The 15,400-nt window shown below is 44.4% G+C and overlaps 1 protein-coding gene across 1 annotated transcript in view; it reads left to right on the forward strand.

The window, feature by feature from the left end:
• Nucleotides 1-13,362, forward strand: part of LOC116178295 (unconventional myosin-XV-like) — a 57,719-nt gene extending 44,357 nt beyond the window's left edge. Inside the window, 10 exon segments of the mRNA XM_031497755.1 lie at nucleotides 3,789-3,940; nucleotides 3,991-5,096; nucleotides 7,359-7,767; nucleotides 7,817-8,043; nucleotides 8,091-8,309; nucleotides 8,355-9,810; nucleotides 9,857-12,569; nucleotides 12,618-12,677; nucleotides 12,680-13,071; nucleotides 13,117-13,362. Of these exon segments, the coding sequence (XP_031353615.1) occupies nucleotides 3,815-3,940; nucleotides 3,991-5,096; nucleotides 7,359-7,767; nucleotides 7,817-8,043; nucleotides 8,091-8,309; nucleotides 8,355-9,810; nucleotides 9,857-12,569; nucleotides 12,618-12,677; nucleotides 12,680-13,071; nucleotides 13,117-13,362 (6,954 nt within the window). The 5' untranslated portion in view covers nucleotides 3,789-3,814.
• The last annotated feature ends 2,038 nt before the right edge of the window (nucleotides 13,363-15,400 follow it).

Here is a 15,400-nt window from a genome sequence, read left to right on the forward strand (position 1 = left end):
GAACTGGTATAATTCGAAGATACGGAAGTATTCGAAGGATACAAAAATGTGAAGAATTCGAATAATCACGAAATACTACAAGGATCTAAGTGAAGAATATGAAAATTCAAATGATTTCGAAAAAAATCACAAATCAGGAGGATCATAAGAATCTAGAAGATCTGATGGATCACAGTAATGTGAAGATTCCAAAAATTTAACGAAATTAAAAGATCGAAAGAATTTGCAAAAGATCAAAAGGACCTAAGGGAAAAATTTGAAAATTCAAATGATTTCGAAAAATCAATAATCATGAATCATAAGAATCCAGAGATGAATTACACATCTAGAATCTAAAAATTTGACGGAACTAAGAAGAATCGAAAGAATTGAAATAATCACGAAGGATCACAAGGATCTCAGTGAAAAATTTGAAAATTCCAATGATCGAAAACAATCAATTTACATGAGGATCATAAGAATGTAGAAGATCTTATGGATCACAGTAATTTGCAGGATCCAAAAATTTGACAAAACTAAAATCGAAAGAATTTGAAAGGATCACAAGGATCTCGGGGAAGAATTTGAAAATTTAAATGATTTCGAAAAAATCAATAATCATTAGAAAACACCCCCCCCCCCTTCCTCTTCATTCATGCGCCTAAAAATTAACAGTTAACTGGGAGGTACAATTAGAACGGATATGTACAGGGTGCTCCAAATTGCTTGTTTTCGATGTTTTACGGTGATATTTTGAGAACTAAAAGACAACGAGTGTACTGGCTTGCATTTCTCGTAATAACTTACGATGTTAATTCTGACGTACGAGTTGCGCGAACGTGGCAACAGCGCAAAAGTTCAAAAATGCAATAGAGTTTTTGCTTTACAACTTAGTTATAAAAATGTATAAATGTAAAGATAAACGGTATGTAAAAATAGTCTCTTAGTAAGGACGTATTTCTATATTTTCCCCCTGTATACATAGCGACGTCTACTACTACATCAACATCTAGAAAGATTTCTTTTTATATGGATAACATTGCGACATTATTAATTAATCTCCTTTTGCGATTGTAGAACGCAGATAAGTTTTTATTAACTTAAGTTTCGAGAAGCGCCCCCAGAGGTGTCGACGCCCCAGAGTAATCTGAAGAATAAAAATAACATTTTATTAAGAATCAATAAACTTTAGAGTTTACGGCAGCGGTTACAACGACTGTCAACTCAGGGGCCACCACTAGATGCTGCAGCCTTGTCCCTGATTAAGGTCGAGATAGAAATGGTTTAGCCGATCGTGCTCGGAAACCTCAAACGGAGTAAACAGCAGCTCCAGGAATTCGAAAAGGCATGGGTAAATCGTCGAACTCGGTAGCGGTATCTACAGGAAAGCAAATGCAGGAAAGCGAAATAATATCGTCCCTTATAATTAATGGAACAAATGTAATAAAAAGCATACATTGAAATTAAACGGGACGGTAAAAATTACTGTGCAAGAAAAAGAAAAAGCGGCAACTTAATGCAAAAGCAAAAATTAAACGGTATGAATGCAAACTAAATTTACGGAATAGTCCAATATTACCGTAACTTACGAGGATGCAAAAAAAGCAAAAGATCCTACTGCAAAGGGAAAAGATTCCTTTAAAACAACGGCTTTACCTTTTGCAAAATTCGGCTATTCGGTATTCGTATAAGAACGTACAAAAATTAAAGCTTCTTTATTTAATTTCATCATTATAAAGATCGGGGCAAACATCTGGAAAAATTAGAGCGCATCCAGGGACATTTCACACGACTGATTCTGATAACGTTGACTGCAACACATTTATTTAGCTACTGTTAATTGCACTTACTTAATTGACCGGATTTTTATTTTGTTTTGGCTTTTATTTTTGAGTAGGCGGGGTTTCAGCCAAGGCTGCTCTACCAGCCCAACGGACTACACATTTACAAATATCCATGCCCGAACCCGGATTCGAACCAGGGACCCTTTGTACCACAGCCCAGCTTCAACTGCACTGCGCCACACGGGAAATTTCTAAAGTCGGTAGTCCAGCAAGCCTCATTGTGAATTGCAGTCCTCGGGTTGGCATAATGGTCGCTTATCAAAACTGATATCGGCGTCGCAGTTTTATGCTCGTTTTAATTCACCATATGAAACAAAAACATGCAAATAATGGCTTAACGGAACTTAAATTCTCAAATAATAATTTGCCCTCGTCTTCTAAACAACAGGAGCTTTCGGACGTAACAAAAATAATTGATATATCTTGACGGGAACGGTTGCAAACGGCGGATTAATTACAGCTTTCTTTTACGGTATCGGCGACTGGAACACAAAAAATTAAAGCATTTACCTTTACCTTCTATTTTCAACTCCTAGAACCAACATAAATACTTTGCACAACGAAGCGCCCAATTTAAATCGCTTCCAGATACCGGGTGTTCATCTATAGGGTGATCACTAAAACTGGTAACTTCAAGGCGGAAAACGAGTGTTTTGTTCCACAAATACGTGCCAAAAGTGGTATCCACAAGCAATTAGTGTTTTTAAAGTCTTTAACGGCTCTTTAGGAGCTTTTGAGTGAATTAAAGGTACTCTAAGGGTACATACTGGATTCCTGAATCGTTTTTAAAACCTTTTACGAGCTTTAAGGCTGTATTAAGACACTTTTAAAGCTTTATTAAAGGGTATTCCAAGGGTCGATGAAGCACTTCTACAGGCTTTATTGGTCTCTTTAAAATCCTTACCGTCGCCGAGGGTTTTCTAGAGCTTTTGATTAACTTGTTGAATCTTCAACAGCTTGGTAAGAGTGGACTTACGTTTAGGACCATTTTAGATGTGTTGACAGTCTCCAAGAGTTTATAGTGAACCTCAAACATTCGCCAGGAGGAAGCTTTTACAGTACTTGAAATCTTCTCCCGTCAAAAGCCTACCTTTTGTGAATGTTTTAAGAGTTACTAAGAACTTTAAGAGCTTTCAAAAACATTCGAAGATCTTTCAGGGTTATTTGATAGCATTTAAGAGGTACCAAAAATTTCAGAACAGGTGCGCTGAATCGTTTTCGGTATTTCCGTTCCCAAATATTGGGACTTCTAAAAAAAACACATTTTTGCTTCACATCGAAGGAAATGAACATTATTTTTCCAAGATTAGACGATCTTCCTGCTTAACGTGGGAAACAAAACACCCTCTTTGCATACAAAGCGTGACCGTGGCAATAAAAACATCATCAAATGTGTTCTGGCTATGTCTAAATCTAAACTGTTCTGATAAAGATCTGGCGGAGGATGATGAACTAACACTTCCACCTTCAGGTCTTTGCCTTTACCCTAACCAAGAGCTCAAACGCCCCATCTGTTCTTCCGGCGTTTGCCTAAATCTTGCATGGGATATTGTAGAAAACCCTTACAATGTTGAACTACGTGCTAAACGTTTAAATCAAACTGTGAGAAAACGTTCGAGCGTGACTGCTTACATGACACTTCTTCGTTAAGTTACATAAAGCCGTGGAACAATTCGTTCTTAGAATCTTCACGTTGCAAAAGTGTTAAGCAACCATCTACCTTACGTCAGCACCGTCATCGGCATAATCATGATCGCTCTCAACAATACGCTTCATTATGTAGGTAAAGGTCAAATAAATATTAACCATATTAACGCAAGGTCGCTTTGAATATTTCCTCTTTTTTCTAATTCCTGGGACGAAGAAAGGAATTCCAGTCCTGCTATATGAAGTTAATTTGTATGCACGACAAACTTCGCCGCATTAATTTGTATTGCAAAAGCTTATCGAGAATTTTTCTTGCAGATAATGCTACAGTAAAACCACCAAAGATGGAGTGGGCCACCGGGGATTTGATATGGTTCGATCCGGGAGTGGGACATTGGCTTCCGGGGGAGATTTTGGAATGCCATCGCAGCGCCAATGTCATAACCGTACAGGCCGTCATCAACGGAAAGGTAAGTGAGTGGTTGTCATGGATTATTACAGCTGACCGATGGGTTTTCAGCCCCAAACCTTCGCGCTCACGGGCGGCGAGGGGTTCGTGCGTCGGAGGGAGGACTTAGGTATTCAAGGTGTGGAAGATATGACTCAGCTGACTGACTTACACGAGGCGGCGTTAGTTTGGAATTTAAAGTTGCGTTACGACCGGAACTTGATTTACACGTACGCGGGAAGTATCCTAGTTGCGGTAAATCCATACAGAATGTTCGACTCCAGTTATGGCATGGAAGCGGCGCAAAGGTACAAGGGAAGGATGATCGGCGAACTTCCTCCCCACTTGTTTGCGATCGGCGCCGCAGCGTATTCGGCGCTTCCGGCCTCGCAAGTCGTCGTAATTAGCGGCGAAAGTGGATCGGGCAAGACCGAATCGACGAAGCTTGTTATGCAGTACCTGGCGGCGGTCGCGCCATCGGCGCCGAGAGGGCAGGCGTTGGTCACCGAGCAGATTTTGGAGGCGGCGCCCCTACTGGAAGCTTTCGGCAACGCACGAACCGCTCGCAACGACAACAGTTCGCGCTTCGGAAAATACCTGGAGGTGTATTTTAAGCATGGGGCGATTGTCGGCGCCCGAGTTACTCAGTACTTGCTCGAGAAATCCCGAATTGTAACGCAGGCCACCGGCGAACGCAATTATCACGTATTTTACGAACTTTTGGACGGACTGAGCACCGCCGACAAGCAGAAGTACGGTCTCGTAAAGCCCGACAAGTACTTCTATCTGAACCAGGGAGGGGGCGACTGCTCCCCGGGGCACTCCGGCTCGGGCGCCGACTGGAGCGCGCTCGTACGCGCGATGCAAGTCTTAGGGGTGGGCGAAGCCGAACTTATCGGCATTGTTAAAGTGCTGGCCTCGGTTTTGCACTTGGGAAACGTCTACTTCCACCGAAGGCAGCTGAGGCACGGGCAGGAAGGGGTCGAAATCGGATCCGACGTCGAGATCAAGTGGGCCGCGCATCTTCTCCAGATTTCTTCGAACGGCATGCAGCGGGCGCTGACGTCGCGTATCACCGAAGCCCGAACTGAAAGGGTGCATTCTCCCCTAACGATCGACCAGGCGTTGGACGCACGCGATGCCTTCGCGAAAGCGCTTTATTCAGCTCTTTTTAATTGGTAGGTATTGAAAGTGTCGAGCTTTCCAAAACGAGTGCGCTTCTGGTTAATCAAACCAAGACTAATCATTTGAAAGGTGTTGTAATTAATTTCTGCCACATAACAAGACTAGTTACTTTGCATAACTATGCAAATTTTATGCATCGCTTACTTTCAGTTGCACATATAATGCACGATCTTTGCCATGATTGATCTGTATGTATGAAATTACGCAAAAGCTTTCTCAGCCATCGAATTTTCTTTTTTTTTAGTACGATCCAAACATGTCATGCAACATTCTGTAACGTAAAGTTAATTACGTGCTATATATTTACAATAAATTTATAACAGTCTTAAAATGGATTGATTTGTAACAGTTAAAAATATTATTTATCACTCGCTAATTCACAATTTATAACAGCGCGAACGATTTATGACTTCGGCGTTGAAAGTGGAACTGTCGTGTCGCAATCCGATTTACTTATACCATTGAATAATTCAGATTCTTTATTCAATGCTTATATAGTAAAGTAGAATGTTCTCGAGCGGTCGCGAACATTCTAGAACAAAATACGTCATATTTCCCGGAAAATTTACGTCACATTCGCCTTCGTTCTTTACCGCCGATGACTAATCTTTCATGGCGCCTCGGCGTCTATCGGGATTTCTGAAATATTCGCTACACTGCCCCCTCTTAATACTAGTGCGTCTTGCAACACGGACGACGGTTGTAGCGGACGCACGGTCCCAGGTAAAACTCTTGTTCTATAACGTGAACTTGATGGCGGTACTTGCACGACGTGCAGAAAAATCAATCAACCGTCTTACGAACCGGTTGCGGGGTTCCTCTACTTCCTCCTTCACTTACAACATACTTAGGGTGCGGGAGTGGTAACTTTCGTAGTACAGTGAACATTTTTATTTCTATGACAGATTATGTTTAAATAATGTATAAACAACCCTTAAACTACCCTTGAATAATAAATTTCCGTATGCTTTAGACTTGCTCAATTTTTCAAGTTATTAAAACTATCACTTATAACATACTTAGGTTGCGGGGGTTGTAAATTTCGTAATGCAGTGAACATTTCTATTTCGTTGATAGATTATGTTTAAATAATGTATAAACAACCCTTAACCCGCCCTTGAATAATAAATTTCGGTATGCTTTAGGCTTGCTCAATTTTTCAAGTTATTAAAACTATCACTTGCAGCATACTTATAGTGCGGGGGTTGTAACTTTCGTAGTACAGTGAACATTTTTATTTCGTTGATAGATTATGTTTAAATAATGTATAAACAACCCGTAAACTGCCCTTGAATAATAAATTTCCGTATGCTTTAGGCTTTCTCAATTTTTCAAGTTATTAAAACCATCCCTTACAACATACTTAGGGTGCGGGAGTTATAACTTTCGTAGTACAGTGAACATTTTTATTTTTATGGTCGATTATGTTTAAATAATGTATAAACAACCCTTAAACTGCCTTTGAATAATAAATTTCCGTATGCTTTAGGCTTTCTCAATTATTAAAGTTATTAAAACTATCACTTGCAGCATACTTATAATGCGGGGGTTGTAAATTTCGTAATACAGTGAACATTTTTATTTCGTTGATAGATTATGTTTAAATAATGTATAAACAACCCTTAAACCGCCCTTGAATAATAAATTTCCGTATGCTTTAGGCTTGCTCAATTTTTCAAGTTATTAAAATTATATCACTTACAGCACACTTGGGGTGCGGAGTTATGAATACGGGGACAGGGTGAGTTGCCACTGTTCTGTTAAGAAAATCGCATGCGACGTTTAATTAAATAGTACATAAGAGTGGCGAAATTGTAACTAAAACTGTCGATAGTTTCAATTATAAATTCAGTTCAATTGGCAGATTATAATTATAACCACAATTTGGAGTAAGTGCTTACTGAGGAGTTTCTAAGAATTATAAACGGTAATAAAGTTCAGTAAACGTAGTTACGTACACAGATCAAAATCTTCTAGGTAAATTTCCATTTACAAGTGAAATTAGCTACCGAAATTGAGCCCATTTTAACCAAGAGAACTTTCCGTTACCAGAAGAATTCAATATCGACGGGCCTCCTTATGCATTTTTCTTGAACATTTGCGAAGTCAAAGGATGCTAGTGATATGATTTTTTTTATTTTGGTGTAAATTTAACCCAAAAAAAATGTTTTTTACCGACAAAACCAGAGAGCGCATTCCGGCACCAGCACACCGTTGGTTCGAGCACAAATCAATCAATATTTCGTTGCTTTCAGGTTAGTAACACGAGTCAATTCAATAGTACAACGCGGTGGCCTCCACGATGCCTCGCGAATATCCCTTCTTGACATTTTCGGCTTTGAAAACCTCGCGGAGAACTCCTTCGAGCAGCTGTGCATCAATTACGCGTCGGAATCGCTCCAGCTCCACTTCAACAAGCACGTCTTCAAGCTGGAGCAGCAGGAGTACGCGAGGGAGAAGTTGGAGTGGACAAATCTCGCGTGGAACGACAACACGCCGGTCATTCATCTCTTGGGCAAGAAACCGGTGGGGATCCTTCATTTGTTAGACGACGAAAGTAACTTTCCGAAGGCGTCCGATCACTCGTTCTTGGAGAAGTGTCACTATAATCACGCGCTGAACGAGTTTTACTGCAGGCCACGAGTTGGAGGCCGAGAGTTTGCCGTAAGCGTGCGCGGCTTACTTCGGACTGTCTTCTAAAGGTCTGTTGCAGATTCGCCACTTCGCGGGGCAAGTGTGGTATTCCGTGGAAGGTTTCCTAGACAAGAACCGGGACGTTCTAAGGCCTGAGATTGTCGAGTTGCTGGCGTCGAGCAAGGAACCTTTGGTTAGCGCCATTGCACGCCCGCTGCTGAACCAGGCGCAAATGCGTACTCTTCCGAAGGGGGCAAATGGGCGCTTTGTTACAATGAAGCCGCGCACACCAACCGTCGCTGCTCGGTGAGCTACCACTTACTCTCATGTCTGATGATAACCGTCTTGCGCAGGTTCGGGGATAGCTTGCATCAACTCCTCGAGTCGATGGCTCGATGTCAGCCGTGGTTTGTTCGCTGTATTAAACCCAACAACGATAAAAGCCCCATGAAGTTTGACATGCCGGTGGTAATCGAGCAGCTGCGCTACTCGGGGATGCTCGAAACGATTCACATCAGGCAAGCGGGTTATCCTGTTAGGATGAAGTTTCAGGAGTTTGTCGATCGTTACAGGTAAAAACCCTCCGTGGGTATGGCAAGTTATAGTTTGACCTTCAGGTACCTACTACCCATTGGTTTACAACGCGGGGGCCCTTACAGAGATTTGTGCCGAACAGTTTTAGACCAAATGCCTCCGACTGGTACAGTAGGTCCTGATTACCAACTGGGTGCGTCGAGGGTATTCCTCCGTGAAAGCCTTTTGAGACGTTTGGAGATGACACGCACTGACCAACTGCGCGGGGCGGCGCTAATGATTCAGAAGAACATTCGCGGATATTTGGCGAGGAAGAATTTCCAATCCGTGAAACGTAGCGCTATAGTTTTACAGCGTAATTGGAAGGGGTATAGGCAAAGGAAATTGTACAAGACGTTAAAGACTGGGGTGATCAAGGCGCAAGCGCTCCACCGAGGCCGAATGGAGCGGCGGCGTTACGCAGCTCGAAAGGCGGAGCTGAAGAAACGGTTAGAAGCGGAGAGGCAAGCTCAAGAGCGTGCCAAGCAGAAGATGCTTAGGGAAAATCAACGTAATACCAGAGCAGCGGCCGTTCATCACTTGGAAATCCCAGCGGAGTTGGCCTTCATTTTCTCCAAGTTGGAAGAGTACACTCCTCCGCACACCGAGCGCAATTTAATCAAAGTATCCGGCAACGTCCACGGACGTCCGTCCCCGATCAACTTACCTTCCGACCTCAACCAATTCGAGTTTAACAAATTTAGCTCGGTCTACTTCAAGGGGGCCGACTTCGGGTACCGGCGCGAGCCGATCAGCGCCCCGTTTCTGTCTAAGGCGGCTGCCCGCGACCAAGACTTTCAAGACTCGGTCGCGCTCTTCAAGCTAATTTTGCGATGGACGAATGATGGTCAGCTGACCGGCGCCAAAGAGCGAGCGCTCGCCGATTACATCGTTCACAAGGGTCTCAGTTCTCGAGGCTTGCGTGACGAGCTGCTCGTGCAACTTTGCAATCAGGCGTACAAAAACGAAAACTCCGACAGGATTTGGCAGCTCATGGCTCATTGTCTGTGCTGCTTCCAACCAAGTCCCCCGCTTAGCAAGTACCTTCTTAAATATATCACCGATTCGGCCCCACCAAGATACAAGGAGAGCTTGCAGCGGATGGTGCTGAGGGGGTTGCAAAAGGTTCCGTATTCGAGATCCTTGCCCCCTTCGCTGTTGGAATGGAGAAGCACGCGCCAGAAGACGAACATGGCATTTCCTCTACTGTTTTCGGACAGCACGTCGTCAACAATTAACGTGGACTCGTGGACAACATGCGAAGAAGCTGCCGGAATAGCTTTGAACACTTTGGGCTTGCCCATGAACGGCTGGACCGTTGTAATTGACGATGCTGGCGTTACAACCGACAGCAACGGTTTGGACTACGTGTTTGACTTAGTGTCCGAGCTTGAAATGTGTCCCTCATTCCCGATTCATAGATCGCAGCTTCTTAAGGTGGGAGTGCGCCAACACCATCCCGTCGAGATTGACCACGCGCCTAGTCCTGTTCGTCCACAGGTAATACTCCGATATCCCCCAGTGTTGTAATATTGACTTTGTTTAGGTACCACCACCGGAACCACCGGCCTCGAGCAAAATGGCCCAGGAAACCTCGCGCCATTCCTCGCCACACCACAGCAATCCGTCACCAACTGATCACGTCGGTTCCAGAAAATCATCGTCTAGTCAAGAGTATTCCTCTCAGCGGGCTTCGTTGGTGATCTCCGAGAGCCCGACGCGCAAATCATCGCGAGAAGCCTTATCTCGCACCTCCGCACTTAACGAAAGATACTTCGACATTGAAAAGGTCAGATCGCGAAGCCTAGACAATCTGCTGAGCGAGCCCGAGCCCAGCACTCCCCTCATCACCTTGGGTCTCAGCCAGTCGGTACTCAACGACCGGTACCACTCGGTGGAGCAGTTGGCCCCCATTAAACCTGTGTTAACCAATAACGCGTACATGCAAAAGGACGCAATGGACTTCGAATACCCGGACATTTCTAGCATCGCTACCTCCCAGAAGGAGGGGCCGCGTTACATCAAGTCGCAGTACGCCGGAAAGAAGGCGCCGCCCGGGTCGCACTCGAGCAGGGCGCAAATTGAAAGGTCCGAGTTTGCGGTTCGAAGCTCGGCCATGTCGGATACCAGTGAGACGCCCAGTTTGGCAAGTCACGTGAGGCGGGTACGGGTACCGAGTCAAGCTTCTGACGTTGATCAGTTCCTGGACGAGCTGTTCAGTCCGGTTTTGGATGGGAACTTGGATGAGCTCAGCGACGCTCGCTCGTTGGCCGCGAGCATCAAGGGCGGTGGCGAGGTAGAAAACCCAATTGACGCGTTCGATCAGTTTCTAAGTCAGTTGATGGAACCTGTTGGAACAGCTACAGTAGACATGTCCGATTCGCAGTTTTTAGTGAGTAAAATTAAAGGTGGGGGTGAGAGAAGCCGTACAACCAGCCAAGACAGCAGTATCGTGCTTGATAAAGAAGTGGAAAGCATAACGCGTAGTGACGACGCAAAGCAAAACGATGGAAGCGTTGACGATTACATTAGCGACCTATTTCGCCCAATCTTCATTAATGATAGCCTAAAAAATCTAGCCGAAAAACACAACTTGGTGGATAGCATCAAGGGTGGTGGTACAGCCCATCAGCAATCTAGCACTTCTGGATATAACTTCTCAGCGATCCCCGCGCCCCTTGTCAGCCCACAGCCTATGATAATGCCGGTTCTGGGAACGGGGCAGGACGGATTCATGCCGATGTATAACATTCCACCAAACGCCGATATCGCAGGATACCAACAGAACCTGCAGCGGGCGTTTCTTCAGTCCGCCATGGCTCAAAATATTCAGATTCAGCAACAGCTGCTCGCCCAAAACCAAGCCCTACAACAGTTGCTGACGCAGCAGAGTGTCCCAGATGGTAAAGCTGTCGACGGCACCGCGGCGAAAAGCTCTCGAAGTCCAGACCGTAAGAGCAGCTTCAAAACCAGCAACATCAGTCGAAAAAGCAGTTCGCCCAGCAATAACTCAATGATTGACTTGAAGCTACGGAAGCAAAGTGTAGAGTCCACCATGAGTGTTAGCCGAAGCGGTGTGCCTCCGCCTCCCCCAATGCCGCCGCCGATAGACCCGAGCGATCCGTCCGAAAGTAGACCGTTCATGGATCCCTACGGAAGAGCGAAAACTGTTCGCATTGGGAAATGGCGATGGCCACCTCCTAAAGATGGCAGCAATCCAGAAGCCGGCGAAGACTTCATGCAATTCAAACTGCGGCAGAATCAAAGAAAAATCACACCGAACAAGGAACAGATCTGCGTCGTTAATGGTTACTCCCAACAAAGTTCCATCACGGTAGTCCAACAGTCATCTTCCGAATGGGAGGAGCTCGATTTCGAGCCCATCGTCCGCGAACCCGAGAAAACCACCAAGAGAAGTAGTCGGCGCAGTTTTGAAATTGGTGTCAATCGCCCCTCCCCGGGAAGCGTAGGCAAGCTGAAGCTAAGCTCCGAGATGCGCCAGAGGTTAGAGCAGGTTACAGCAAACCACTCCGTGCGCTCCACCAGCAGCAAAGTTGACCAACCGGCTCGAGTGGTTAATAAACTTGAGGATACCAGAAAAATGATGCTGGAACAGCAGTTGACGGGTAGATGGGGCGACTCCGTTGATAGTTTGCAGAAGAGTAGTTCATCGAGCCCCGAAACGAAATCCCCGACAAACTGGCCGGGCTCGAATTGGCGATCACCTCCGCCCCCAATCCCCATAAGTCCCAGCTCAATACCGCCAGTACCATCAGTGCCCGCGCCTCCCCCGCCCGTACGCCCGCAGCAACCCCCGCCCCAACCCGAACCCTTTCGCGATTCTTTCATGGCTCAACGTCAAGAACGCGACACGTTCGGAGTCCATCAGAACCTCGTCGAGCAGAGCAATTCCAAACGAAATTCGTTCAGCGCGAACTGGGACATACAAAGTTCGCTAACCCAAGACACTCAAGACGACGGCGCGAGCAACTGGGCAAAGTTTGACCACGCAAATCGCAAAGACAGCTGGGATCAAAGCGAAATTATAAAAATGGAACAGAACGTAACGCGACGAAGCATGGTCGCGGCAATGAACGAGCACTGGGACGACGAACCTAAGCCCAAGGCGCAGGCCAAGGACCACGAACCGACGGAAAGGCCCACCTTCAGAACGCACCAAATGAATAAGGTCGCAAAAGAACGGGAGAAGAAGCATTCCGTCTCCACGATCAACACCGAAAAGACCGAAAAGCTCGAATGTAAGTTGGTTACGTTTGACTTTCACCGAGTTACAGATGTGCTTCCAGCTTCCGACTGGCCGGAGTTTATGCAACCGATACAGACGCCTCCACTGTCGAAGTCCCCAGTTCCGCTCAGCATCGGCTCGGACAGTCAGCACTCCCCCAAGTTCAAAATCGTCCCCTGCCACCGGGACCTAACGGTTACGTTGCGTACAATCGCGTTCCGTGGTCACTGCGTATACGTAAGGAGGTCTTCTTACCGGGAGAGTCACTGGGACCTCCGGCCGCTTTGCATTTGGTGTTTTGCCAAATCGTTTCCGACATTTACGGAACGACGCCCTGCTTGCGGCTGAGCCAAGAGGATCGCAGAACCGGCATGAACATGCTGTCAGGTTACGGCGTGAAACCGGAAAACTTGAACTCGCCCCATCGCGCCCACATCAAGAAGAGCATCGTCGAGCTCGCGCGAACCTGGCCGCTGTACTTTGCGAGATTCTTCCCCGTTTCCGGAGCGGCGCAGGTACTACCCCCCCACTGAGAATTTGTGGTGAAGTTCTGTTTGTAGTTGTCGGACGTGCAGCTGCTCGCCGTCTCCCATTGGGGAGTGCATTTGGTGCGGAGGGAAGGCAGTAACCTTCACGTGATTACTTCGGTCGCGCTGGGAGATCTGAGGAAGTTTTCAGCGTCCAGGCCAAATACCGTTTACTTCGAGGGACCTCAGGGGAGGTTCTCGTTGCATACGTCTCGCGCCCAGCAGATTTCGGAGATGGTCAATAAGTTCTGCGCGGAAAATCGGAAGGTAGGATTTTAACGTATTGTTCTATCTCTGTTTAGAAGGGGAGCATTTCGCTTTTTCCTAATGACCAATAAGAAATCGGTGTGCGACAAATTTCAATATTTTCGGCGCCCCAACGATATTCAGCTTCGAAAAATTCGCATTAACCTCAAATATCTGGTGACGAATTTACTTGGGAAAATACTATGGAGGGGGGGGGGGCAACTTCACGATTTTGTTTGACCACTCAACATTAAATTAATTGAACGCAATATACTTCATTTGTTTGCATTTCTCATTTCGCATTTCCCTAAAAACAGATTCTGAAAAAATAAAAATTTGGGGGATACCTACCTTTACGATTTTAGCCCTCCAACATTAAAATAATGGAGCGCTATATATCATTCGTTTTTGACTTCATTTGCCTATGTAAGCACAAATTCCTCCGTTACATAATTTATTTATTTTAGGCCCTAACCTTCAAATAGAACTGTATATTATACTTTATTCCATTTCACCTCCCTAAAAAAGAAATTAAGAAAATAAATAGGGGAGGGTACATTCCCATTTTTATCGCACGTCACTAAATGAATTTGCACTGATAGATTTTAGTTTGTCTATTTCGGAAACGGGGTGTTTGATTTTGACCATGACAATATTTATTTTATTAATTTTTGAAAATTTATTTGGAAAAATGTAGCTTTTAATCTCACTTTGGCCGGCTGGCAGGCTGGCTGGCTGGGGGCAAATGCGGGCGAGTAGAAGAACGCTTGTAGAAAGGCGAGGAGTGTACATACTGTACATGTACCTACCGGGTCGTGTAATTAACAACTTTAGGGACGATGCTACTTGATGTGGTGTCGGCGACATCTGGGCGCCATCCCGAGCGTGGTGTGCTAATCTAGAGATTTTTCAGTTTTTTTTCTTCCACAGTTTTCAAATTGGTGTCGTCGGAGAGATCTTGTAAACGCGCACGACTCCTGCGTGGCGGAATTTTGTTTTTTCCCAGTGCCGAAATTAACCACCTTTTGCAAGGCGCCCGTCTTCGAGGGGTACTTGACTTCGGGCACCCAAAAGGTATCTTCTGCTGCGAATTTTGTCACGCGGTTTAAAGTTTCTTAAATCTCGAATGGCGGTCTCTCTTTCTCGTGCCGCCAATAGAAGCCCGAGCTATGAAAAGTGCCCCAAATATTTTGTGAAGGGTTTTTAGCTAAATCTACCAAAATGCGAATTGCGGGTGATAATTAATAATAGATTCCTATAGGTACAAAATATTTCCTAATCCTATTCTTATGAACCAAACTAGTATTATTGTTACATGGATTAAAAATTAAAACTTTAAGGTCGTAAATTTCTTTAACAATGTATGAACCTTTATACATTGCTTATTGCTATCATTTACAAGTAATGCTTTAACAAATTTTGTTAATTTTGTTCGAGATTTTGTTGGCGTAATACATTTTGGTTTTTAATTTATTGAAATTCAAATAATCTTGAATTTTCTTATGAGCTAATTGTAATCTGTATTTAACTTCTTTCGCAAATGTTTTTACATTGTAAATAGGTTCAACAGGATTACCTTTAAAGAAAATCAAATAATGATACCTATTTGTTTACCAAAAATTAACTTTGACATTCTGTATGCTATATCCGCTAGTTTTTGAATTATTGAAATTTCTTGAAAGAAATATTCATATTCTTTTGTTAGATGTGGTATAGGCTTTGGAAGAAATCGTTTCATTTGAAATGTCAGTACGTCCAATTTTCACTATGGATCGTCCCGGAAATAAATTTTTCTTATAGAACGTGGCCTGTAGAATCCATAATTTCAAACAGTTCCAAGATTGGGCTATTAGTTCAAAAGTTACAGCCCTTTGAATTTTCTTTCGAAATTGGTCTATAACTTTTGATTGAGAAGTCTGATCGAAAAAGTACGAATTGTTTTGGATTCTACGCATCCGCATTGAGTTGTTTTTGATTTGTTTGTTATTTATGGTGAGAATAATAAAAGGCCAATAACTCAAAAACTACTGGTATACAGAATTTTAATAAAAGTGTTCCTAAAATTCAAACC

The sequence above is a fragment of the Photinus pyralis genome, unplaced genomic scaffold, assembly GCF_008802855.1.
Source record: "Photinus pyralis isolate 1611_PpyrPB1 unplaced genomic scaffold, Ppyr1.3 Ppyr1.4_LG8, whole genome shotgun sequence".
NCBI lineage: Eukaryota > Metazoa > Arthropoda > Insecta > Coleoptera > Lampyridae > Photinus > Photinus pyralis.